Raw genomic sequence first — 26383 nt, 5'->3', positions numbered from 1 at the left:
CTCTACTAATAGTTTCCAGGTAGTTAATAAACCCTTTCTAGCTTGCACTTTGGTACTTCAGTAAGTAGTATCCCTTCAGCTTCACAAAAGGGAGAAAAGAATCTGTATTTCTATTCATGGAAGAATTTAACTAAAACAAAAGGGCATAGCAGACGCAATGTTGAACTAATTATGCTATTATGCTTGAATTTTAAATGCAGATATGAAAGCCATTTTAAAAGACTACAAACAAATCTAACGCCTAATATAAAAAAACTTACAACTGGAGGAGACTAAACCAAACAGAAACATTCTCCAGTCCATGCCCTGTAAATGTTATAATGCCTCTGACATACCTACAGTCTCAAGAGACAGGTAAGTGTATAGCCATAGGAAGAAGCTGTATTTTTTTCACACAGTTGTATACAGGCATAAAAATGTTATAATTTCTCATTGCAATATTTTTTACTTGCCAAGTACTTTGACTATATATATGCACACATACATACATATATGTATGCATATTACATTTTATCAAAACCAGACATCTGAACATGCATACAACGGCTGACTTACAGCCTGTAGTTACACAGAAACTTCATCTGAGAAACTACTAATTCCCAGTAGTAGATAACATATAATGTTTCCTACAGGAAGAAGTCGCTTATCAGCTAAAATTATCAGTTTTGGGGTTTTTTTTGTAGTTCTTCAAGGTAGAACGTAACATTTGTTCTCTAAAACAAACATATACATCACAGACACAGCGTTCACTTCCAAGATTCTTCTATTCCTTGGTTACAGTATCCATATATTCAACATGAACTCCGATTTAATACTGAAGTAGCTCTACAGCACTTTTTTATTTATCAAGGTCATATCTTGATGACTGCACAAGCTTAGATAAATCAGGTGTTAAGCAGGCATATCTCCAAGGAATCTGGAAATTCTCTCATCTGCAGTCCTCAGCATATCTTATTATTTACTGCCAAAGAAATGACTGATTAATTTTGTCATCTTTGCTCTGTGATTTTTGCTCAGCTGAAACTGCCTGCCCTCTTCTGCAATGCCTGATCAGACCTATTTAAGTTGATGCCTTTGATCGTAGACACTGAGGAGCTTGCTGACTTAGGCTTTGACTAAACATTCCTCCACTGCAATATTTATGCACAAAATCCTAAATGATAACTGACAGTCAATGTAGATAACAAAAACTTGTAAGACGTTTCCACTATTTTATTGATGCTCAAAATAACTTTACTTGTACTAGAGAGATCAGCCAAGAAAAAAAATTGCTATTAATATAACAAAAGCCCAAGAAATTTTGCTTTGATGAATAGTTTATTTCTCATCAACAAAGTATCTGAGGTCAGAAAAAAATCTGTCACTGGAAAACTATGCAGAATGATTTTTCAAAAATGTTTTAAATTCTTTCTGTAGTGTGATACCATGCTTAGTTTTAGAAGCTAGGGGTATTTTATTATCAAACTGTTTCAAACAAAATTATCAAAACAAAACTTATAAAAAACCCCACAATGAAAGTTAAGCCCTACGAAAAAAATCCGCCTACAGCTCTTTATTAATCACATTCCAACACCAGAGGCTAAAAGTACATCAAACTGCACCAAATCCCTTTCACATGACAACCTCATAAATTATTCAACTCATTAGTAACACCAAGAGGCATAAAAATAACATCACTGTTAAGGATGTTTTCTTACAGAGAAAGGTCAGCTAAAAGTTTCAGTATGAAAATTCAAAGGCTTAAGCCTCTGAGAAGCAAGTACATCTAGATAGAATCCACGAATTATAACTTTAATGCATGCTGGTTTAAAATTCCATATGCTAACTTTAATACATTTGTGAAAAGTAAGGATTATTTATTGTAATTTGGCAAACAAGAACAGCTTCAGTCTATTGTAATTTTTATACAGTCACTGTTTGATGTGTACCACCTCTAAACACACCTGAGCTTTAATTTTCCTGTCTGTTGAATGTATTAACAGGTGAGTAGTATGAAATAACAGAGAAAAGTATCCAATAGGAGACTACGTCTACTTCAATTTTTCTGTTTCTTTTGGTTGTAGCTTTGTCTTGCAAGTTAGGTCTACTACCAGGCACCTATCACCTGCACTAAAATACTAGAACACAGAAACTACATGGAGACAATCTTTGGAACATATTGAAATTGCTTAAGTGAAACTTGTGTTACAGATCTCATAAAAACAAGATAAATCTATTTCCAGCGTCCTCTGAGAACAATTTTATCCCAAAGATACCATATTCCTGCTATAAAGGCATGAAACAAAGTCCATCTAAGTAAACGGAAAGCTCTTGTTATTTTAAAATCAGAATGATATCAAGGCTTAAACTCTTGTAATAGTTTATAAATCATATTTCTTCCTGTTTTAATGCTAGTTTAATATCAAAAATTATAAAATATTAATCAATAAGAATATTTTAAGGGGCTCTGCGTAAAGTAAAAAGCACATGATTTTGATGATAATTTTTCTTACAAAAGCAACACAGCAATTGGTACAGTTTTGCATTTGCCTCTATTTTGATGGGGTTTTTTGATCTCTATTTTGATGTTTTGAAAGAACGTGGAAAAAAAAACCTCTTTGTCAAATACGCAATACTACGTACTACTGGGAAAAATGTCTTCCTTAATCCAGCTCATGAACAGTTTATGACCTGATGTCCTGCACGTGATAGCATTCACATTTAAATAAGCATTAAATTACACTAGCAAGTATAACTGCACCCACAGATATTAATTTATATGTCTAACCTTGTTTTAATCCCAGTTATTTGCCTCAACAAGCTGAAAAGTTGGTGAAATGTGTAGGTCACACAGAGTTAACTTTATATCTATCGTATTCAGAACTTCTGGCAACATTAGCCTTTGGCTACACACCAGCTGAAAGGTTCAAATTGCTTTGTATATAATTGCTTCCGTTTTTCACTCCTAAAAGCTAAAGAATCCCAGGATTTTACTTTCTATGCTACAGTTTAAAATAAACAAAATAAAAATAACAGAAAAATATAACAATATTCTTTAAAAAAATCCCATTTTTTGATATGACAGGTACTCCAGCTTAAACCTGGGAAATAAATTTGCTCTAGGCTTTTGGAGTACTCAGGTTCAGTCTGCTGTCACTAAACATACGAAGTTTTAGATGTTATAAGAGAATCTGTAAGCATGTTTCTCCTTCTGCTTTTGTAATCCAGTCACCTCTGAATGAAAATCAAACATCAGCTAATCCTTAAATTCTTAGACAGAAGTTCCTATGTGGTCAGTTCACTATTCAAAAAACAAGTATCCTTAAAATAATCATTTTCAACAAGTTCTTATGTATCTAATGATGTGCAGAAAAAGCCTCCTTTTGGCTGAGATTATGCATTCTGGGATAAAATTACTAGTATTTTTAATAACCAAGTAATTTCTCATTCATGAAAGGTCTCCATTGGAATGATTACAACACATTAGTTTGATGGCCTAGCAGTTCTGTCATTCTGAAGAGACACGTTCAGCTACTTTTACCAGTGTCTCAAAACTAGCGTCTGGGAATGCTAGAGAGGTATAATGTAAATCCCTTGGGGATCAGAAAATTTAACAGCCCACAAACTCAAGTCTTCTGGTTCATTAAAGTGTAAGAATTGAAAGAATTCCTTTTGTAAGAACACGATGTCCTAGGAATTCTCAGCACTCTCCTTGGAAAATAAGAGACACGATTCTTAGGGATTCATGGACATCAAAGAAACATCAAAAGCTACATTTTTAAGAAGGAGTTAGTACTGACCATATTCCATGGCAGCTTTTAGGAGAGCATCAGAGTGAGTAGACCCAAACGCATTCCGAACAAATCGCCTTCGCCGGCGCAAATCATCTTCCCAGTAATCCAAGCGCCAGAAGTCATGCAGTTGGCTATGAAATAAAGAACACACACATCAGCACCTACCACAGCTTGAACTGTATTTACATGCATTATAGTATAATTTCACTGCTGCTTTTCCATTTCAGGAATAGTCTCGTAAAAACATATATTACTAAAACTTACAATATTCTAACGTTTCTTTACCTGCATTTATATATTATAAACCTCAGCACTGTCTCAAAATGTTCTGCCTGCTGCTAAAAACATTAATCAAACCGAGCCCATTAACAAATGCAGCATCAAATTACAAGTATTAATGGCACAGCTTGCTTTCTTTTACAGTGTTTTTAACAAGGCTTGTAAATCATAGAATGGACCTCAGTGCAAATAGTTTGCAATTTAATGACTATGGTCCCTTAGCAGACTGAACTTAGAAGTATAAAATATTGCCCACTTGAATTTTGTGGAACTATGATTAAACTAATGTGCTGAAATATTCATTGAAATAATTCCCCACTGCCCCTAGCAACCTGAGAAAATTGCAATTTTATTCATTATTAATAACACTGAATTAGAGCAGCAAAAAAATTCCTCCATGTGGTAATTGTCTTGGTAAATTATTATTCCAGCACTAACAGAGTACCAGGATGATTTTATAGCTTCCAGCTAATACAAGCCATTAACAACCATGGCCATCATTGCATTACAGTTCCTTTTTACATTAAAAAAAAAAAAATTAAAATTCTGAAGAATGATAGACGCCATTGTTAATCTATATTCAAGTCAAAGTATACACATATATAATCATCTAGTATTCAACTTTCCTTCTAAACAACCAGCTCCACTTTCAGGAAACTTCTTGATCTATCAACAGAAACACCTCCCACATAATTTTATAAGAATGCTGTGGGATATTTGGGCCAAGCCGTATTTTAAGTCAACATTAAAAAAAATTTGGATCACCATCAAATACTCAAAATGTTTGTGGATGCATCCTTATCATCAAACTAATAACTGAATGCACTAAACACTTAAAATGATTCTGCAGATCATGACCTTGCAGACCATAACTAGGGAACCACTGTTTCAAACCATTCATTTTCAAGATATCTGCAAAACCAGGAGGTGTGGGGTCAAAAAGCAGAAATAAACAAATGTGGGCTACATCTTTGCTGGATTTTTACAGGTGTTACTTCAAACACTATTTTCTATATTGCCTTAATTCTGAGAACCTATGCAGCAGTAGCCATTTGCAGAGGAAATGCAGAAATATGCTCATGTAGAACAGACCTTTTCACTTTTTATAGTACACTTAACTAATTTTTTTCATGCTGGCATGAGTTCTTGTCCAACTTTACTAACTGCTGTCATGAGATCTGGATCAATTCTGGAGGGCATGGCACAAAGGGAAGTGGTTATAATAGCAGCGTATATTCTAGCCACTTACAGATTTACAGAAGCAGTACACAGCATTTTTAGTCAATGCTGGGGCTTTTTTTTTGCATTCTGAATGACTGTTTTCAATATTTGGTTATTGAGTCTGTGTGAAGGTCATTGCTGCTTTATAGAACAGGCATTTTACTTATCTACAAGCAGTGTGGAAGTAACATCAGGGGTTCAGGGGGAGCTGCTTCCTCACCAAAACCAACTCCGAGCATCTTGTGTCAAGGTGAGGCAGTGACTCCGAGCACCCATACTGGGAAGATGCAGCACTAATGACCTGGCACTCATGTTGTGAGACAGAATTATCTTGCGATCTTCAGTGACAATTATCTTTTGCTAATTAAAACAGCCTATTTTGGTTTTATATTATGATACAGCTTTTGCTCATAGATGTGTTAGCCTGAATTATTAGTCCATCATTTCTCCTCCTACACTGAGCACTGAATAATTTTATTGTCACTGCTGAATTCCCTTGACCTTATGTGATACGAATGTAACAATGGGTAAATTGGCCTACAGTTTAAAAGACTCTTGGTGTACTCCCAATACAGATTTTAAAGTAATGATGTAAAGGATAATCCTAATAGCTTTTTATCATAGTGATTTTTCTAAAAGGCAATAAATCTTCCCTTTTTAATTCCATCTAAGAATAAGCCATGACAAAACAGGAGTAAAGATATTAATGAAAACTCTTTTAAACACAAGAGTTCTCTCAAATGGCATTTATCTACACAATAATAATAAAAAATACTGTTATGTTGATAAGAATTATATAACTATGTAAGTTTTTTTAAAATGAAATTAAGACATATTAAAAGAGAAAAAAATTCCATTTTTAATTTGTTCTGTGTTTAATCTATTTCTACATTAGTTTCAATAATCAATCTCAAGAATACTGTATAGTCTCAGCTGAAAGTAAAATAGGTTTTATAGTCACTATTTTAATGAAGTGCTAAGTAAAGAAGAGATGAAACTGGCAGAGAGTAAAGTTTATTTTGGAGATCCAAGAAAGACAAGTTTACCAGAGATCTGAAAGAAGCCTCAAATACACAAGTATGGTGCAAAATAAAATAAAACCTAAAATTTCTTCCCAGAGATTTCTATGAGAGTCTATTCCATGTTACCACATACCTCTGAATATTGGGAGATGGTACCTGAACTCTGCAGAAAAGGTTTCTGAACCTTAACAAGTTACTCTCAGATTTAGCCCAATCTCTTTGAACAACATCTTTAATGAAAAGACAAGTTATTTTCTCCTACCCTATTGTTAACAAGAAAGGAGATGCCTGAAAAGCTGATGGCTGCACTTACAGAAAGTTTTGAATGGCTGAGTTCCATTACTTGCATTACAGATAGATTTGTAGGTTTTGCTAAAAAGTTGTGTTATTTCATTTTAGGATTATATGAAAAATATAATAATAAGTAAAATACTATAATCTCCATATAATCTCCAGGCTAAAATAAAGACTTTAACCTGCTTTAAAAGTCCAGAGCTACAAACTGTATCAGTATTAACTTGCCTATGCCCTAGATTACAGTACTCTAGAAATACTTATATTCTAATCCTGTGAATATAACTCAGGTTTTAAGATTTTTCGTGAATTTAGGTAGCTGTTAAGGAAGTTCTACTTGATGGTTGTAAATCAAGCAGAACTACATTTTCTAATACTGTACTAGGCACAAGTCAGTCTTCAATTTGTCCACATCTCTTTTGGCTACAACCTTTTAAGTAGCTTGACTAAATGAAGTCATATTAGTAATTTATTTTTGTGACAAGTACAATAAGCTTTACTTTTCTTAACAATGTATATTATTAATAATCCTTATTTCCACAGCCAACTAGATCACATGTAGTTTCTCATTCCTGCATATTTTATACCAGTTAGGTGACATTTTGAATTAGACTTGTTTGAATGAAAAAGTATGTATTAATTATATTGTAATGAAATTTGTTTTTTGAAGAACTAACAGTTCATAGCAGCATTTATAAGCTACTGCTACATACTTACAAAAAGATAAATATATCTGTATCTTTTAACCAAACAGTAATTTAAAAAGTACCCTACAACACATGACTCAAAGAAGTCTGTATCATGAGTTTAACTGTCAAGATAATTTCCTTACAAGCTGTAATATAATCCAATACAAACCTTTCTCATCCTTATCATAATGAAGTCTGGTATGAAACCAGTGATATTACAAGATTACTTAACAATGTGATATTACAAGGTTAATTAACAATGAAAAGTTTTATTTGGAGTGATGTGCATGTTCCAAACGATCTCAAATTTTGGATGTGCAGTATTACATACAGTTAATACAGACACAGAATGCATCTCTTTTCATGGAACAAGCCCTATTTTACTAGTTATTGAAGGATTACAAATTCCATTTCACTGCTTCTATTGGTGGTGGTGCTTGCTTTGCAGCTTGCTGTGTACATTGCCTTATTTCAAATGGCATTTTATCTTGTTCAAGGCCAGCATGGGATGGGAAGGAACAGTAGTGTTATGCCATTCTAGATAGCCATAGTGGACTTTGATAAATTAGAGCAAACACCTTTGAAGTCTCCCAATGTTAGGTTGCCGTAAACCACAGAACTACTCAGAATTCTGTATAATACTCTTTGTTACCATGTTACACACACCTTCCTTATATTTGGGGACAAAGGTTATTGAGATGGACTAAAGTATTTCAAGTAGCCCAGTCTATTACCCTTGTAGAGGAGAGTTGTGTAGCACTCTACCACAAAAACAATTTAGAAGAATATCAAGCCAGTCTGCACATCAAAGTCCTCCCTGCTTTTTCACATCTCTATAGCTTGTACTTTCTCTAGACAAGTTTTGAAAAGATTTTCTGTTAACTCCTATGGCCATAGCTCTGATGAAGTGTGTGGGAAGATTTTTTTTCTTTTAGTCCTGAATATTAGCTGTTCTAAACAGCAAGCTGCTGTCCACTCTGTGGGCAGTCAGCATCTGAGACAGCAGCTCCATGGTTGTGAAACCCAGTCTCTGCTCATGTACAAATGCAGTTTGTTCTATGTCACCTACAGCTACTGCAACTAGAAGCAAATAAAAACACTATCGAGTAGCCTTACACATGTCCATAAAGATCCTCAGACTGCAGCCCAAAGGATGGGCTGCCAGATGGAAGAGATTAAGTTTGAATATGTTAATGAAGAGGAAGCCTGCAGGCATGGGGGAAGGGAAGAAAGTAGTTTGTGATAGAGGTGGGTCACAGAATTGGAAGAATGTCAGAGAATCTGTAGTCTTTGTAACACTGGGAAACTGCATAGAATGATCTATAATTTCAAGAACTAGTCCTGGTTGGTTTTATGTATTATATTTTTAAAATGAAAACCAATTGTTTTCACAGTATGGAATTATGGCTGTGTTTTGAGAAATGAGAGAAAGAAATGTATATTGGAGAAGCATAAAGCACTTCCCCATGGGAACATAAAGAACAGAAAATTTGTAACATTAAAAAAATAAGACAATCTGAAATACAAAAAATACACAAGAATTGACAGATATGCAAAAATCACATCCCAGATTATAATGGCTAAAAGAAAACAAAGCCTTGTTGTACATTGAGAAGGAAGTATTGCAAGCCTCAAGTAAAATAACTAGTATAGTTACTGTACACAAAAAAGACTTTTTACTTGCAAAAATCACAAAGCTCCAACAAAGAAAACCAAGAATAATATTAAACAAATAATATCACTAATACTAAAAACTGGAAATACCAACACAGGGATTAAAGATGTCAATGAACCTGAGAAACATCTAATGCAATGAAAATTGAAAAAGATGGTATTCTAAATAAGAGTTTTAAAAGAATATTTAGGCATTCTTATAAACAGTAACAATTCTTTTTCCTCATCTATATGCATGAACAAGAATTATTATTGTTAAATATCATAAATATATTTGTCAGAGTTTCAGGGTAGAAGCAAAAAGTTTTCAGGAAAAGAAATTACCACTTAAATAGAAGGATGCTACATACTCAGAAATTTAGGCAATATTAAACATTTTAAAAGCTTTTCTATGAATATGATGCTGAGAGATTAAATTCTTGCATTATAACTTTCATACTGTAAAAAGCAGCTGGGTGGATGTATCTTAGGGAAATCATGTAGATGATATATGGATTGCTGGAAGCAGGGCTACAAGGCTTAAGACATCAGTAAAATATAATGAAATCATGTTCACAAACTAGTGAGGTGACATAAGAGCAGGAAGACAGGCACTGAAGAAGAACATAGAAAGCTTGCGAGGAAGGCATTGGCAATAAATATTGGAAGATCATGATTGTGGCAGTGGGTAAACAAGGGATGCCTAAACTGTTGGTTAGGGATAACATTTCCTGGGGGATGGCTGGATGGTCAGTGACCATTAGCTTTTTCTCCACTTTATCTTGTACATGTAATCATTGAAACAATCTAGAATGGATAGAAATGAGAGAGAGAAAGCAAAAGAGCACTCTGTGAATTTAGTTAAGCAGTTTGAGTCCTGGTCACTGACTGCTGGAGGAGGTGGTGTGGAGAGCACAACTGTCCATCTCGATGATTTACATCCTAGCACCCCTTCTTGAAGGCATGCCAGCACTGCTGTATTCAGAAGTGCCATGAGACATGAGAGGTATTTTTGTGCCTTCTGTAGAGGGCTGCCAAAATGGGAAAAATTAAAATGAGAGGAGACATGATACAGGGATGATTGGTGGAATTTAATAAATGTAGAAAAAATCAAAGCCCTAAAAATTAAAAACTGCTTGATAAAAATTCTAGAGTTAGGCAGTGAGTAATTAAAAAAATCAAAAGTAATAGGATGCAACCAGAGGATAATATTAATTGGAATAATTTTACTTGAGCAATAGGGAAACAGAAGGACCCATTAAAAGGTTTCTTCTGGCAATATTTCCTGTGATACTGGGAAACGGCAAATCATAAAGACAGAAGATTGGGAAGCAAAAAAAAATTGAAAAGCATAGGTGAAAGTTTTGACATGTAATTATTGATTGGTAAAGGAAAAGTAACATTGTGCTGTAAAAATTGGAGAAATAGTAGCTTTCTAAGGAACAGAGATGTGAGAAGAAAAGCAATCACTAAAGAAACTAGTGGAAGAGAAATAGCTAAGAAAGTGGATGGGAAGAAAAAGAAAACCATGTGAATAACTGTGGATGGATAAATGGACAAATACTGGACAATCAAGAATATCAGTTAGATAATCTGAAATATTTTGAGGCTTTTGAGTTTCACAGAATCACAGAATCTTAAGGGTTGGAAGGGACATCAGAAGATTATCTAGTCCAAATCCCCTCAGAGCAGGACCACCTAGAGTAGATTACACAGGAACTCATCCAGTTGGGTTTTGTTTATGGCAGTGAACTTCAGAAATCTGTGAAGTTTAGGAGTGGTATGTGGGGTTCTGTGATTACTTTATGAACAGAAAAAGGGAAAGGAGGGTTCACTTGAGGAGAATTGATAATAAACCTAACACAAGTTACCATCAGATTACATAGTAGTTGACCCACAGGCTTCTCTGTGGAGACTCGAGACCGCTAAAAGTTTTTAAAATAGGAAATAAAAAGTTTTGGAGTTGTTTACACTTGTGAATAACAAATGCAATTCACAAACTTGCAAACTTTTACAGAGATTAGTATTTTTGTGTGGTGGCTTTACAAGGTTTGAGGGGAAGGGTTTTCATTGGACTTAAAAATAAAGATGAAAAAGAGCATGGAGGAACTTAAGTAACAGAAAATGCCATGGATCATCAGAACAGGAGTAGAAAAGTCCTGTTTGAAAAGCAAAAAGAAAACTGCCTACACAGTGTCTCTCCTTTTATCATGTTACTGGTCATGCATTAATAATGAAGGACAAAGCTGAGAGTAACAGAGAATTGTCTGCAAATGAAAAGAGAGTAAAAACAATCAGAAGATGTGTAATAATTAAAGATTCCCCAAATTTCTGGAGAAAAATTTTTTAAGAACAGTTTTAAAGTGTAATATCCTTATCAGAAAAGAGAGAGTGATTTATGTGGTTTTGTTATCTTCTTAAGGCACTGGAAAAAGATATACTTCATACACACTCTTAAGGAAACTCTCCAATTCCTGAAACTTGTATGACTTAATTTTGGTGAAAAAAATGAGGACACTGAAGTTCAAAAACTGGAAAATAGAAAGGGGAAAATGAAAACACAAATATCTCCAGAGCTATTAATCTTCAGTTAGATGAGACATCAGGAAGGAGAGTAATGTCAGTAAATGTGAAAGGGAGGCTGTGCCAACAGAGATGTTGCTTTTAGCTAAGGCGGTTAATTCCTAGATTATACTGTGTGGTCTGCTAACTTATTTCTGATCATGACTAAAATATATTCCATGCTAAAGGTATATTTCTTCTTGTTAAAAATGTAGAACTACCTCAAATTTCAGTGTTATAAAAATTGATCTAGTAAATAATCTTTCTATTTCCAGAAAAAAAATTCAGTAATTTATTTTACATTTTGACTGTTTGTTATAACTTCACATCATAAACAGGTAGCAAGACATCAGTTTATGCATTCCTGTTGAGAAAAAATAAAATTTCAAGGCTTTTTTTAATTTAGAAAAGTGAAAAGGGAAAAAATATTTACACTTATATTATCATAATTCTTCATCAAAACATTTAAACAAAATACTGTTTTCTGATTTAAAAAGTTTTAAAACAAAATTTCCATTCAACTCTTCTATTTGCATGAGTATACCACCTGCTGGTAACAATTTTATTTTGCTTCTTAAGTATGTTAAGTGTCAAATTAAAAGAATGAAAGTGGGTGCCCTCAGAACACAATGAACAGGAAACTTCATGAAATAGTGCAAATTTTTGTCAAAATTGTCTGGAAAGTATGGTGCCATTTTCGAGCTATAATCCATAAAACAGCAGATAAACATCTCAGAAAATAACTTGTTTATCTTAATTTTAACAAAGTAAACTACTGATTCTATAAATGAAATGGAAAATGTTTTAGGACAATTACTAATTTCATCATAAAGATGCAGATTTTGAAAAAGGTTAAAATCAATAAAGTTCTTATGATACTATCGAAGGTATTTACAGAGTTATTTTTTAAATTCAAGTATTCAATGTAATTAGCTTCTTGAGCTTAAAATATTAAATTTTATTCTAGCAAAAATTCTGTAGACAGCAAATGTCTCATGCAGTTCAGTACTGTTAAGTTTTCCAGCTAAGAAAATCAAAGTGCATTTGGGCCAGAAGCATGGGTGAACAATTGTTGGCAGAAAACCCAAATAAACTAGTGTTAAGACCACTGGAAAGTAAAAGAAGTCTCTCTTGTAGTTACGCTTTGCCTCTAGTATAGCATCTTATTATCTGACTCTGTTCTTGTATATAAATTTGTCTAAAAAATCCCAAACCCAACTCCTTTCAACACAACCTTTGAGCATCTAACTAGGTGGGCTTTTTATTTTAGTATCGCTTTCTTGGTTCAGGTGTAGTACTGAAAAGGAAGACAGAGAAAACAATTTGTTCAAACGTCACAGAGACATCCTCCTCCTTTCCCTCCTGCATGAGTGCTGTCTTTTTTACTTATGTAAATTATAGGATATTTTCCTCCTGAGTAAAATGAACCCCACTAGAGTCTTCAGGTAACTTTTTTTTTTCCACTTTTTTGGAAAAGAAAAGAAATATAAATTCCATTTTATCTTTGACTCCTGCATGGCAATAATACCACTGCATTGAGAAACTCCCACATGCAAAGCTGGAGGTTGGGGTTTCTCCTCAGCTTGCTGTAATCGTCACACACAGTACAATACAGTCCACATCAGCACAATACAGAAGTTCTGATATTTTGCAAATGTTCTGATGAAGCAGGTATCTTTTAGAAGAAAAACAATTTACTCTGTATTTCAAGGTTCCTATCTATTATATTAAATTTATAGCTAGAGATAACAAGGTCCTAGCTTCTCATAAAAATCTAGGATTCGAGATTTATTAATGAGTCTAGAAGAACTCAACATTAGCTAAAAGTTGCTTCAGTTAGGATTACTGTAACAACTGAAAATACAGTGAGTGTCCAAAGTTAGAGAGCTTATGGAAGCCTCATTGGCTTACTTAAAGGTCAAACAGTAATGGCTCAGGCTTATAAGTAGAGATAACATGTGTGACTGCTGCTGAAGATGCTGTCTCAACTGTCTGCTCCATTCCAGATGCACAGGTTAAGATGTCTGAATTTCTTATGAAAGAACTATTTAAGAAGCTACTGAGGAACTATTGAAGAAGCTATTGAGCATAAAAATTACAGTCCAGTTTCAAGGCAAATCTGAAATGACTTATCAAAAACTCTAGAGTATACTTTTAACATAAACAGCAGGGTTGAGGTAGACAGCTAGAACTTGTTATCTTCTTAGTTACTCCCATTTGTAAGTTACAACTTGAAGGCTGTGGCATCCAGGAATAGAAATGTAGTCTCTCAAAACCTTCAATTAGAATTAAAAAAAGTGTTTTAAAGTATTATTCTAAAACAAAAACACACATCTGGTTTTGTCTTTTTTTTAAAATAATATTTTTAAATAGCCATAATGAATTACTGTATCAAAACTTTATAAATTATTCAAGCTGCAACTGTTTCAAGACAGCTAACTTACAAATCTGGCATGGAGATGAAGTAATTAGATTATTTGAGGTCTAGCAATGAACAGCAACAATCAAAACAGCAACATCAAAATCTAATAAATAAATAATAAAGTTTTACCTAGGCAATTATTTTCATCAACTATTTATTAAAATGTAAGTCTAATAATACATTATTTAAATAGAAACATTTTTTGTTTTTTGCCAAATGCTGTTTCAAGATTGGTAATTGGAAATTAATTAAATCCTAAATTTGTAGAAGTCTTTCTGCAAGTTTTTTGGGACAGATTTCTTTTCCTTTTGAGTATCATCTGGCAGTATAGCATAAGTTAAGACAAAGCCCACATCTAGCTTTAAACTTACTATTCCTAAAAACTGAAACAAATCCATGCTGCCTCAATTAGTGGATACATCTTGACTAGTGTATAAACAGTTATTCCTATCCACAAATGCAACTTGTATTGATGAAATAAACATTTGTCAAGTGACAGAGTCATAAGTGCTATAGAATTTTAAATAGAGACCATGTTTACAATACTATCAAATAAATGCTGAAGTAATCTTTACTTTGATGTCTTTTGTTCCCAGGAATATATGTAAGAGCTAAGAAACCAGCTTGGCAAGTAAATCAAAACTGTTCTATTTAAACTTTATTTCTGACAGTGAAGAGGTTCTTTAGAAGTATTGAAACAGTCTTCTATAAAACATCTCAAAATATATCAGCACAGTCTAACGATTTATTTTTGGCTCTGCAAAACTCATGGGAGAAGAAGCAGACATGACAATACAGAATTAAAACTTCCTTGTTCTCTGCCTTGGAAAAAAGTTTTCTTACTTTTGTGGGTTTTGAAAAACAAGTAGCAGAGGCTTTAAAGATTAGGTTTTTTTCATACAAAGTAGCTAACTATTATTATGGATACACTTTTAAAGGTTTTCCTTCCTTTTAGCTACTTAATGTGTTAAGCAATTCTTTATGACAGTCATGAGACACAGCTGATTTTTCCCTTGTCTATAGCACAAATCCGTGACATGACCCTGTTTATCTTCTTCATTTTCTATGTGGCGTCATAGTTCAGTTGATACTGTATAGTATTGTTTCCTATAGGGATATATTTTAAATGTATAACACAGCGTGTGTAGTTGGCTGTGTGTTCTCAAATGAATAACACAGTCACACAAAAATCAGCAGCAGTTTAATACATTTGTACACAATCCCTCCACTTTTGTGTGTAGAATCATCATGAGGAATTAAAGCCCTGAACCTTGTTAATTAAGCTGATTTCATCCTTTACATATTCTTTGCAGGATTTTTTAAAGAATTCATTCCTGTAATTTGCATGGATGATGAGAAATCAGAGCAGGAGTTCAAACCTATTTATTACTACAGCAGAAAGGATAGCTTACTGACTGGATTGGTACTGAGGTAGACAACTGATGAGGGAAGGAACCATACATCTAAGATAACGCTGCTTTCCCTCCAGAGCATGGCTAGACAAATTTTATGATGCAAGAAAGCAAAAGTCACAAACTTCACATGACTATCAAGTACAAGATATGACTTGAGAAAAGAAAATATTCTAGGAATAGTTAAAAAATGGGAGAAAATAAGATGAAATGGAGCTGGACTCAGTATGGAGACAATTTGGTGATGGTATTACTTGGCTTACTTTCTTTGAGCTATGAATCTGGATAATCAAGATACAGATTTTCTGCCAAATTTCCTTTTTTTCTGCCAAAGGTCCTTGTGAAAGAGTTGTGAAAGGTCCTTGTGAAAGAGAGGTCCCTGGGTAAGAGTTGATCTTGAAATGCCGGGAAGTCATATGCAGCTTAAGAGCCATGGAGTAGGTCATGCCATCCTCAGAGATTTGCTAATTTCTACTGGTTAACTTGGGGAAAAATTAGCCTGCTCTCTTCCTTCTTGACCAGCTTCATTCATTTTGAATCTCTTGCTTCATTTAGCTGCTCTAGATCTCCTTTGTGTAGCTCAACAGAAATCATGTTTCAAGATGCTGCGAGGTTGACTATCACCTTATTTCTGGAAACAGCTTTTTCTGCAGGGACCAAATTGCCTATGACCTGTAGAATTTGTTTTCCTTTCTTGCAAACTGGGAGGCATAGTTCAATTACTGTGAAGTTAATACTAGCAATTAACAGTTGTAATTTACTGGAAGATTAAAGTTGTCGTATTATACCAAATAACAGCTAAATTGAGTTCCTTTTATCTAACTTAAGATGTCAATGTTATTGACATTTAACTAATCAACACAGGCCCATTTCACAGGCAATGGAGAGAACTAGTTGCACCTTGGGAAAAGTTCGGTGATAGGAATCCTACCGCTCTCATCTCAAGTAACAAAGGTCTCAACAGTAGAGAAGGTAAAAATCTGGAGTTCTCACAAAAGAATCTGGCATCTAATACTTGCGTTGAATCATCAAGGGAAGGATTAGGTCAGAGAATTCACATGACTGAGTGAAATCCAAGAGTCAGGATAGAGAAAATGAGAATTATAGGCTATATGGATCCCATTAAATGACAAAATCGGAGAAAGCAGATGATTGACTTGTCCCAGTCTTATATTACTATAAGTAAAAGTTAGATGGAGATGCCTTTTCATCACCTGATTGACCTACTAAAGAGAATCTTGAAATATAAAATAGACAAGAATCACAGAAGTCATGTCCTCTGTGTAAACTATTTTTGTTTTAAAGTTCTTATTTTTAAAGAATGGGTTTATGATATTATTGCTGTAAAACAGCAACAGAGAATCAAAAGGTCAACACTCAAAATCCCCTGATTCAGACTGTAAATGTTTTACTGGAAACAAGATTATTTTGAACTGATGAAAAATAAATTACATACATTCAGGAAACAAAAACTGTATCAATTTAAGTAAAGGGGGAAAAAAAGCTGACACTCTCAAAAAAATCAGCCTATGTTATTAAAACAATTGAGAAATTCTAATAGATAAACACTTTAAAACAGAGTACTCCTTATTAATACCATGTTAAAAAATCAACAACATTCTTTTGGAGAGTCTAAATCTGTGGTGTAGTATGTAGATATTTTTAAAGTAAAAATACAGTTTAGACCTAATTCTGAAAAGAAGTATCAGTTTAAGTATAAGCTTATGAAAAATCCCACTGAAGTCAACAACATACTTGAAATGAGAAGTTTCAGGACATATGTTAGGGATTTAATTCCACCAAAATTAAAGAAAATGTTTTAAGCTACTGGTAGAACTTCAATGTATTTTTTTACCCTACAGATTGAACATTGGTAAGCATATATAGAATATTGCTATTCATTACATACAAATAAGACTTTAGCTGAGATTTTTTATTACTTTTTTTGTGCTTTCTATAATTGCTCTCTTCTTTTAAAGACGTAAACAATGAAACCAAAAAACCAAACTAGTTCCAATATGTCTAGTAAGAAAGGAATTGATACCGTTGTGAAAAGCCCTTAAATAATTCTGAAAGATCATGAAACTTTTACACAGAAAATTCATGTAGTAATTAATGTAATGTAATCATCTTATACTTTACAAGACTTTTCATTGAATAAATAATACAGATCTAGAATAGATTTTCCCTACTATTTCGCACTCTATTCAAGCAACCAAAGAGATATGGCACTAAGTGTGTGAATATATATGTCAGGTCTGGACCCTCTATGGCTCAACATCTATGCTATTTTATCCCTAATGTTTAAATGAACTAGCACAGGGCTCCTTGTCCTATCAGCAAAAGAGCAAATAGTTAAGTTCTTTCTTCTATATTGTTTAGTGTTGTGTGAGTTTTTATTTTTCAAAACTATTTAAATTTGCTTTAGTCATATTATCAGTGACCTGAACCATTCTTGTCTTTCTGTAGACATTTTTCAGTCTCTGCAGTTAGGGATGTGGTTCCAAACTGCATAACCAATCTGAAGCACAATATATAACAGATCTACTATTATTTTAATAGAGGTGTCCTCCCATCGAGTAGTGTTCTTGTTCACAGCATAATAAAGCATTCTGCTTCAATTTACCACATTACTCCAATTCATAATCCACGTCTTTACTATTTTTCCCCTTCTGAAAATACTGAGAAAGAAATGTCAATACTTCCATTATTTAGCTTCAAGGAGAGCTTAGGAAAATGACACTGCATCATGACATCTACATACAATGTTATGAAAATACTCTTGCTTTACCCTCCACTATACTTAAAACATTGTGTTAAGAATTAATTCCCAATACTATAAATATTATCTGCCAAACAGGCAGCATAACTCAACAGATTGATAATGAAAAAAACATCATTAATGACAACTAGGGTATCTATGACTGCAGTGGTTTGGTAATCAGTGAGAAGGTAGTACAATTCAGAACTTATTCCCTATCAGTAATTGGTTGACTTGTCAAAATTTCTTTACTAGTTAGAGTCTTGTTGATGCCATCTGATCAAGGCTTTGGCCAGCAACAGGACTGTCAGTTCTTGCACAATGAAGACATTTTTATCTAGTAACTCATAAATATCTCTGCAGCCTTTAGCATGGCTAACATGGTAGAAAAGAAACACATTAAAAATCTTACACTCAGGAAAACACAAAGTTCGGAATTGTCCTTCAGTAATATGCTCTACTAAGACACTAATTTGCTAGAGTTTTGTCAGTTGCGAGTTAATAGTCAAAAATGCAAATCTATGATTCTATGAAATTGATGGATGCAGTAATTTCTTCCCTTGGGGTCTACTTTGTCATCACAAAAATGAGTGATGGTATGGAACCATTCAGAGTCTGTCTTTAGACCAGCTAAGTCCACAAGAAACATTGAAGAATCAAAGTAGAAAGAAAATACAGGAAACATGAATGATTGTTGGATGAGCTGGTAATAACTCATTTATAATACTTGGTGTTTTAGCTACAAATGTTTATAAAAAACATTCAGTGAACATCTGCAAAACCTTCATTTATCTGCAGTAGGCTTTTGAAATTAAGCAGGAAGCAAGAAATCAGGTTAGAACGTTGCTCTTTCTGATATTAAATGCTTTTCTAGAGTGAGATATAAGTTTTTGAAACAACCCATGTTCTCTTTCTGTTCCATACAGTAATGCTGGCAGCACATCAATATAACAAAATAAAATAAGCACAATACAATTATAATGCTCCAAGGATGCTAGAGCAGCAGTAGATCCTGCACTAGGACTACCTGGAAACTTTCAGAACCATGAAGAGGAATCTCTCCCTACTATGGGAGGTCTCCACGCCACCGATAAATTTTTTTGCCTGAGTCACTATATGCTATTCAGTGCTCAAGGTGTATGCCCTAGGAGAAGAATCATGATTCCTCTCCCTAATTTGTAAATTAAATTTGCAAGAAAATTATTTTTAATTGGTACACTGTGCATCAAAAAAGAGCACTGTGAAATACACATATGGTCTAACTTCACCAACATCCATTTGCACCAGAATGCAACTCACTATACAGGCTTATGCCTGCAATCTTCTGAAAGCGAGTGACAGCAATTCAAAATTATTTCTTCAGGCTTTGTCAGCAAAGTGTTTCTCTCTCTGACATACACACCAATAATAGTCTGTGCCTAGACTGTTGCAGTTCATTCTGTCTGAAGGTAAATACAACTATACAACAAAAGTTATGCCAGACACAACATGATTCCTGAATGAATCACCAAAGCCTTGTGGAATGAAACACCGTCATCCTTTTCTGATGACACTATCTCATTTTACATTGGTAAAACATTAATTGGAGTTAGGACTACAACCATATGGCTCAGGCCCAGGCTTGTCTCTTACCACATTACTCCAATTCAGAATCCACATCTTTACTGTGTTTCCCCTGCTGAAAATATTGAGTCTAGATGTGTGGATTTGGTTGAGGAAGCTTTAGTCATTCCTGGTTAGCTTCCTAATGGCAATAAAGCTACAAACTGGCACACCACAGATGGGGGAGGGTGAGTGGGGAATGAGAGAAGCAAGTACATGTGTACGTCATTCTCTTCTCTCTGGTTATTACATGAAGTAAAATAGCTCCAGCTGGAGGGATTAACAGAAACCTGCTCCAGAATGAGCTATGGCCTGCTAGAGTAGCCTCCAGGAAGGTAGACAAGGGCATTTCAGACCTCCCCAGCTAAAGAACAAAGCTATAACTAGGAGGGATAGGATAGTGAATTTTTATATTATGAATTGCACCAAGATGGTGAATTGGCAATAAGGACTCACTACATCTCTTAAGAAAAGACCTAAGGAGAACACACAGTTATCAAGAAGCAAGTTCAAAACAAATCCAAGTGCACTTTGTGTGAATTTTTCACACATCATACTCCAGGCGTGGAACTCAGCGCTCTGCTACATTGTGGACAGCAGAAATTTACATGAGCTCTTAAAGGGATTAGACATTTCCTTTCAGAGAGGAGAAAAAAATCCCACCAAAAGTTACCAAACTCAAAAATATCACCTCTGGTTCAGGAAGTCCCTGAGCTACAATTTGCTGAAAGCTGTGAAGATATGCTAAGGGAGTATCACGATAAAGTGACCTGGGGAAATACTACACTCCTCCCTAGGCCTCCTCTACTGGCAGCCAACAGATATTGGAGTAGCAAACTTGTAATCTGATGCCCGTAGTTTGCTGTTATATCCTTTCCCACTGTTACTTTGGGACTGATTCCCCAGTGCCATCAAAACAGACCCATGTCAACTAAGTTTCAGTCAATTAAATTTCTTCCCCAGCTCAACAGAAGCACTAAGTAACTCTCACTATTGCTCAGCTCAGCAAAGGACAGTACATTCTTCGCAGGATGACTTAGGCTCTGTAATTATCCTTTAGAAGAAGGTAGATTTGGCCCAAACCTTTGAAGGTTCATACCTACAAATACTGTACATACCTACAAATACTGTGAAATTCATTGATCTTGAAATATAAACTAGTTTCTATTATAACATCTCCTAAGTTTATGAACTTTTAATTTTTTTAAACTTCATCTAGTACATACATTCACTGCCAGTATAGTACTCTGTAACATTTTAATAAGATAACTGATTTATAAGCTTAACTTTTGTTCTCTTGAATTAAGTGCAGTAAATAAAATGGTACATTATGAAGTAGGGGAAATTCATCTAAGCAAGAAAGAAACTCACCAAGCTCTACCGATATTGTGGTATTTCGCTAATAGAGAAGATAAACCACCTTAGCTGCACTTCAACTGATGAAATACAGAATTAAACATTTCTTTTATATATTATATTTGATGAAAAATATTTTTATGACATTTTTTAAATAGCAATATTAAGAAAATTGCAAAGTAGCTGTGTAAGACAGTACATATTCTATGATACATATAGTTTAAGATAATTTATGGAAGGAATGTCTTAACTAAATTGCATAGGATTAGACCACAATGGAAATGTTATAAATAAAATATCTTCAACTTCTGAAAAAAAAATAACTCCTTTAATATGTAACTGAAAGCTGTGAAAAAAAAGAAATGTAAGTTAAACAAAAGAAAAAAAATCAGTATGCTTAGGGCAGCAGTTGATTCATTTAAAAAATATCACTTTATCTGTTCTCTTTTCCTTTGCAAAATCCAATAAACTGCCATTATATTCCTTTTAAATGGTTCCATTACAAGGACTCTATAACAACAGACTAATCTCTTGATAATTATAATAAATGCCTGTAATCAAAGCAGGAACCATTTTAAATAAGGAGAAAGGCTGTTTTCCATCAAACTCATTGTAGTTTCGTGACCTTTGGAGCATTAAGCTACATCATATGCTGCCACCTCTAACTGCAACATAGCTTTCCTACCAATCTTGCTCAAATAAAAATAAAAAGGATGAGAGATCAATGGCAATGTGGATAGACACATGGTAAGAGTTCTTACTTTCCAGCTCTGAGCCTTGTAGAACATAAAAACCTCAATTTGCAAGATTCCAAAGGCTCAAAGCCGGCAGGATTCAGCTTGCAGCACTTTGACAGGCTTTGATACGTAGTGCTTCCCTTCAGCAGGGAACAGGGTAAGGAGCAGACTGGTATTTTAAAGAGTTATGCTATGGCAATGTGAGCTGTATATCACTACTAATGCTCAAGAAAGTATTACTTTTCAGAAAGACAGGACATTTTATCACAAAATTTGATATTGCATTCACATGAACAAACAATGATTTCCAGAGATCATTTAAGAAACTGAAGGCTGATAAAATTACGGGAAATGACTATATATGATCAGAATGGCTTTCATCTGCATTTTGTTAGACCCAGCATTGATTTCACTTTTCAGCTGTGAACAGCAAGAGGCCAGCTGTGGCCAAGGCAGAGAGCAAGCAATGAACCAGGGTCACAATAGAGGCTGAGTTGTCAGAAAATTTAACACTTTTAATGACTGAATCTCAGAAAAAAAATCTTCAAGTTACAACCATTTGAAAATTATATCCAGCGGGTCCCACAAACTGTCAGAGAATAAAAGATTTAATTCATGACAAAGTAAAACCTTTGAACTTTAGTTATGTGAATAAACAGCATTATAAGGGGAAAACAAACAAAGCAAGGAAAATATAAAATACATTGCCTTCAAGGCAGAAACAACTACATTTTACTTCGTATTCCCAGATGTGTTAAGAGGAAATTTATGACAGCATATTGAAAAGCAAGATTCCCATTGTGAAACCCTTCACATTTATTTAACTAAGCACAATCATTGAAAATGACCTTTATCCAAACCCTTCACAGCTGTCTTAAAATGATCTAAAACTATTGCCAGATTTTCTTTAACTAACATTACTTAACAAAAAGTCATTACCCCAGGGCCATATTATACTACTGGCAAGTAAACAGAAATCTATTTTCAACAACATGCTGTGGACTTTTAATGAAATATTGATAACAAATTGAAAAATATCCATTAAAAATGTACAAGTCACCATAGTTTTGTGTTCTAGCAAGAAATAAATTTCCTTATTTCTGGTAACATATTTGCCACCTATTAGACTTACATGTGAACAGAAAAATGGCTAATACCTAAAAATCCCCATACATTTAAAACTTATTAAATGAGGTGTCGAAATTGTTAAAAATGAAGCTGTTCTAGTAGCATATTGTGGAAAGATATCCTCATCTGTTCTCAGAAGACAGCATATCCAGAGTGTACGTTACTCTATAAAATCAAAGGGCTACTGACAATAAATTCATACAGCAGTTTTCATTGCAGTACACTAATAATTTACCACTGTATTAATACCATTTGATTCCAAGACTTAAAAAGCAGTGTGTCAAAACGATGAACTCCTTAATCTTTGTCCTTTTTCTTTACCAACACTAAAAGCAAAGATTAAAAGATTGTTGCACAAGCTGGCCTCCTGCAGGTCCAGGTCACTGACAGGGGTTAGGGGAAAAAAAAAATCATACTTGTGGATTCAGAACAGAACAGCTTAGTTTTAAAAATAATACTATAGAGCCACAATTAAAGTGGGTGCATACCATGGGGAGCGGTGAAAGGACTTTATTAAGGGGCTGGTTAGTTCAGTAAATCATGGCTTTCAGATAAAGATGATTATGGTGGTTCCGTGGTGTGAGAGGGAGAAGGGGACAGGAGGTTCATTTCACCACCAAGTAATTATGCTGACCCTGAATGTTACCATTTATCATGGCTGAAAGATGACACTCACTGTTAGCCAAGGGAAACTGCTAGTCAAATGCTTCCATCTAGATCAATACACACCACATTTTTCTACAGCTAAAAGTAATTATACAACAGCAAACTTCACAATCAATACCCACTCGAGCTAACTTATATTCTGCTGTACAGACATAAAGCTATGGCACTGTCAACTGTCACTGAAAGCTACTGCATTTGACCTAGATGAAAGGGTTTCCCCCCATCCTTGTAAAGGATTTTGCTACCTATTTTCTGAGTAAAAGCAAACATATCCTCTTTTCTCTATCATTAAAAACAATGAACAACTATGCATATTTTCAGGATGTGTTGCAACCTGAAGCTGAAACTGATGTTCTTGTTATCATTTCATAAAGTCTCACTTAACACAAAATAAAAATCAGACGATTAAAAAGAAATCAATCTTCTTAACCACCGAAAGCTAAAATAATTTCTGCAGCATTAGTTTCTAAAAGCTGCAGTTGAAGAGCTGACCTTTGTGAACTCCAGAGATTAGAAAAGAGAGAAACATATATACCTGAAGTATTACATCAATGTCATTTTCAGAATTAAGCATATATTCACGTTTGTTTACGTAGAAGTGCACACATAGGATTACCAGTAAGTAGACAAAATTAGGCTTTAAGAGTTTAGGTTTTGTTTCAAAATATATCTAAATGTCAGTTTTGACAACTGCTTTCAAAAAGGCAGAGCTTAGTCTTATAAACCAATCTAACACATCAAGAAAGGTTAGAGGGCAGAAAAAAATCACTACTTCAGTATAAAAAAAAAATTTGACATCCAATTTTCAAGCTGATTTATCAGTGGAAAGCTAAAATTGATAGTTTGCCATTACTGGGTAGCAGGCTGTCTAAGAAAGCTGTTACAAAGCCTTTCACTTTGATTTAGCCACATGGATCAATACAAACCTATACTGTTTCAATTTTACAAATATTGATTTTCTGATATAACTTCTGTGGGAGAACATTCATCACCTGCCATACTAAAAAATATTGAAATTTATTTTGTAAACTTTGATTCTCAACAAAATATAGCGTTCTAGTACGTGAAGTGAAATTTATTTTCCCAGACAACAGCTAATCACTGTTACCTTTTCATTTACACCACTAATCTTTTAACTGGACTCATAACAAGGAAGATCATAAAGTTTCCCTTTTTTGATCAATTATCAAGATTATTTTCATTTTCTATGAATAGTAGGACAAACTAGAACCTCAAGTTAAAATATGCAGTTACAGTGAATATTAAATTCTTATTCTAAGTTGCTTTCCAAACCTAGAACTTCAGGCTTCAGGGAGGCGGTTTGTTTTTTGGGGATTTTTGTTTGTTTGTTTTTTCCCCAGGTACCAAAAAAATAACAGTAAAAGTTAGAAACAGCTACTTTGTGAAACAACATTCTTTATAACTTATTTACACAATACTATTTACATGAGCACACTGGGTTTTGTCCACCTTAGGTTTTTCTAATCTGCCTTTGTGATATCTAACAGCTCCGTTGTTCCCCAGCACTGAAAACATAGTGTATATGTTACTTTACTCATATGTAGTTACTGATTTTTATGCCAGCCCATTGAAACTGACATAAATACTGAATTCATTAAAAACAAGATGATTTCAATTGAATATTTTTTCTCATTTTGGATCATTTAATCAATCCCAAGTATTTTATTAAATTAAAATGAGGTTAAGAATAATGTACAAGGTTTAACAAATGACTTTTGTTTTTCTTTTCTATTCCCATAAACCTCCTTTATGAGCTGCATAAACAGGACCACAAATGTTTAGGAATGTCACAGTGCTGATTCTAAGTACAGATACGCTATCCAACCAGGGCATCAATACATAAAACATCAAACATGTTTTAAGAGTGTAAGAGAATTTTCCCAACAGCGTATGAGAAATAAATGAGAAAAATCATAATTGCATGTTGGAAGGACACAGTCCACGGATGAGATTCAAGGAACACCCAGGAGGATTTTGATTACTAAGTGCACACTCAGATCACGTGATGTTAACCCAATGTCATCCAGATTAGTGATTACTAAACAGGACTGTGAAAAATCTTTAAATGATTGTTAGGAACTAAGTAAGTGAAATTCCTGAAATAAAAGCCATATTTTCACAATGGAAAAAAATGTAATACATTCTAAGATTTATTGTAAATGTAATCTCATGAAATCAGGGTAGAACTTGCTTGTAGACTTAGGGCTTAATACAGATAGTTTGTCTATTTATAGAATCCCAAAATCAAATAATATCAATATCAAAATACTTGAATTTGAAAAACCTCACAAATTAATATAAGTTCTGTAAGATAAGAGAAAATCACAGAAAAGAAACAAAACATTTTGACTGAATATAGAAGTAAGGATTTCCTAGTCAAATCAGATGTACCTCTTCATCCAGTTCCAAAAATACTAGAAACAGATCTTAAGTGCAATGGCAATGGCTACATGCAGCTAGAAAGAACACTATATAAGCCATCACACAAACTCTTCCTGTTATTACTCATGTGCTGAGACTGCTTCAGATGGTGATAATCTTAACCATCAAAACAATGAACACAGTGAATTTGAGACATGGTACAAACTCATTAAAGAACTACATGACTAAAGCAAAGCAGCACTAAACATTTATAATCAAGCACTATTTTTAGGGCTTTTTTCCACCCACAGATCTGAAATCACTCTGTTATCGAAGTACTACAATTCATGTATTACAGATGGGGAAAACAAGGTGGATAAAGACTGAAATGATTTATTCAGTGTTAAGGTGGCACCTCATTGAT

General features: G+C 34.1%; 1 protein-coding gene across 15 annotated transcripts in view; it reads right to left on the bottom strand.

Moving 5' to 3' along the window:
- Positions 1 to 26383, bottom strand: part of NBEA (neurobeachin) — a 499798-nt gene that overhangs the window by 186202 nt on the left and 287213 nt on the right. For all 15 annotated transcript variants that reach the window (XR_009818508.1, XM_061993741.1, XM_061993751.1 and 12 more), the window contains one exon: positions 3780 to 3904. Coding sequence is in view for 14 of the 15 variants with exons in the window: in XM_061993741.1 (XP_061849725.1) it covers positions 3780 to 3904 (125 nt within the window). In the remaining variant the exon portion in view is untranslated. The remainder of the gene's footprint in view (positions 1 to 3779; positions 3905 to 26383) is intronic.

The sequence above is a fragment of the Colius striatus genome, chromosome 1 (assembly GCF_028858725.1).
Source record: "Colius striatus isolate bColStr4 chromosome 1, bColStr4.1.hap1, whole genome shotgun sequence".
Classification (NCBI taxonomy): domain Eukaryota; kingdom Metazoa; phylum Chordata; class Aves; order Coliiformes; family Coliidae; genus Colius; species Colius striatus.
The sequence above is the reverse complement of the archived record's forward strand: the minus strand, read 5'-3'. Positions and strand labels throughout refer to the sequence as shown.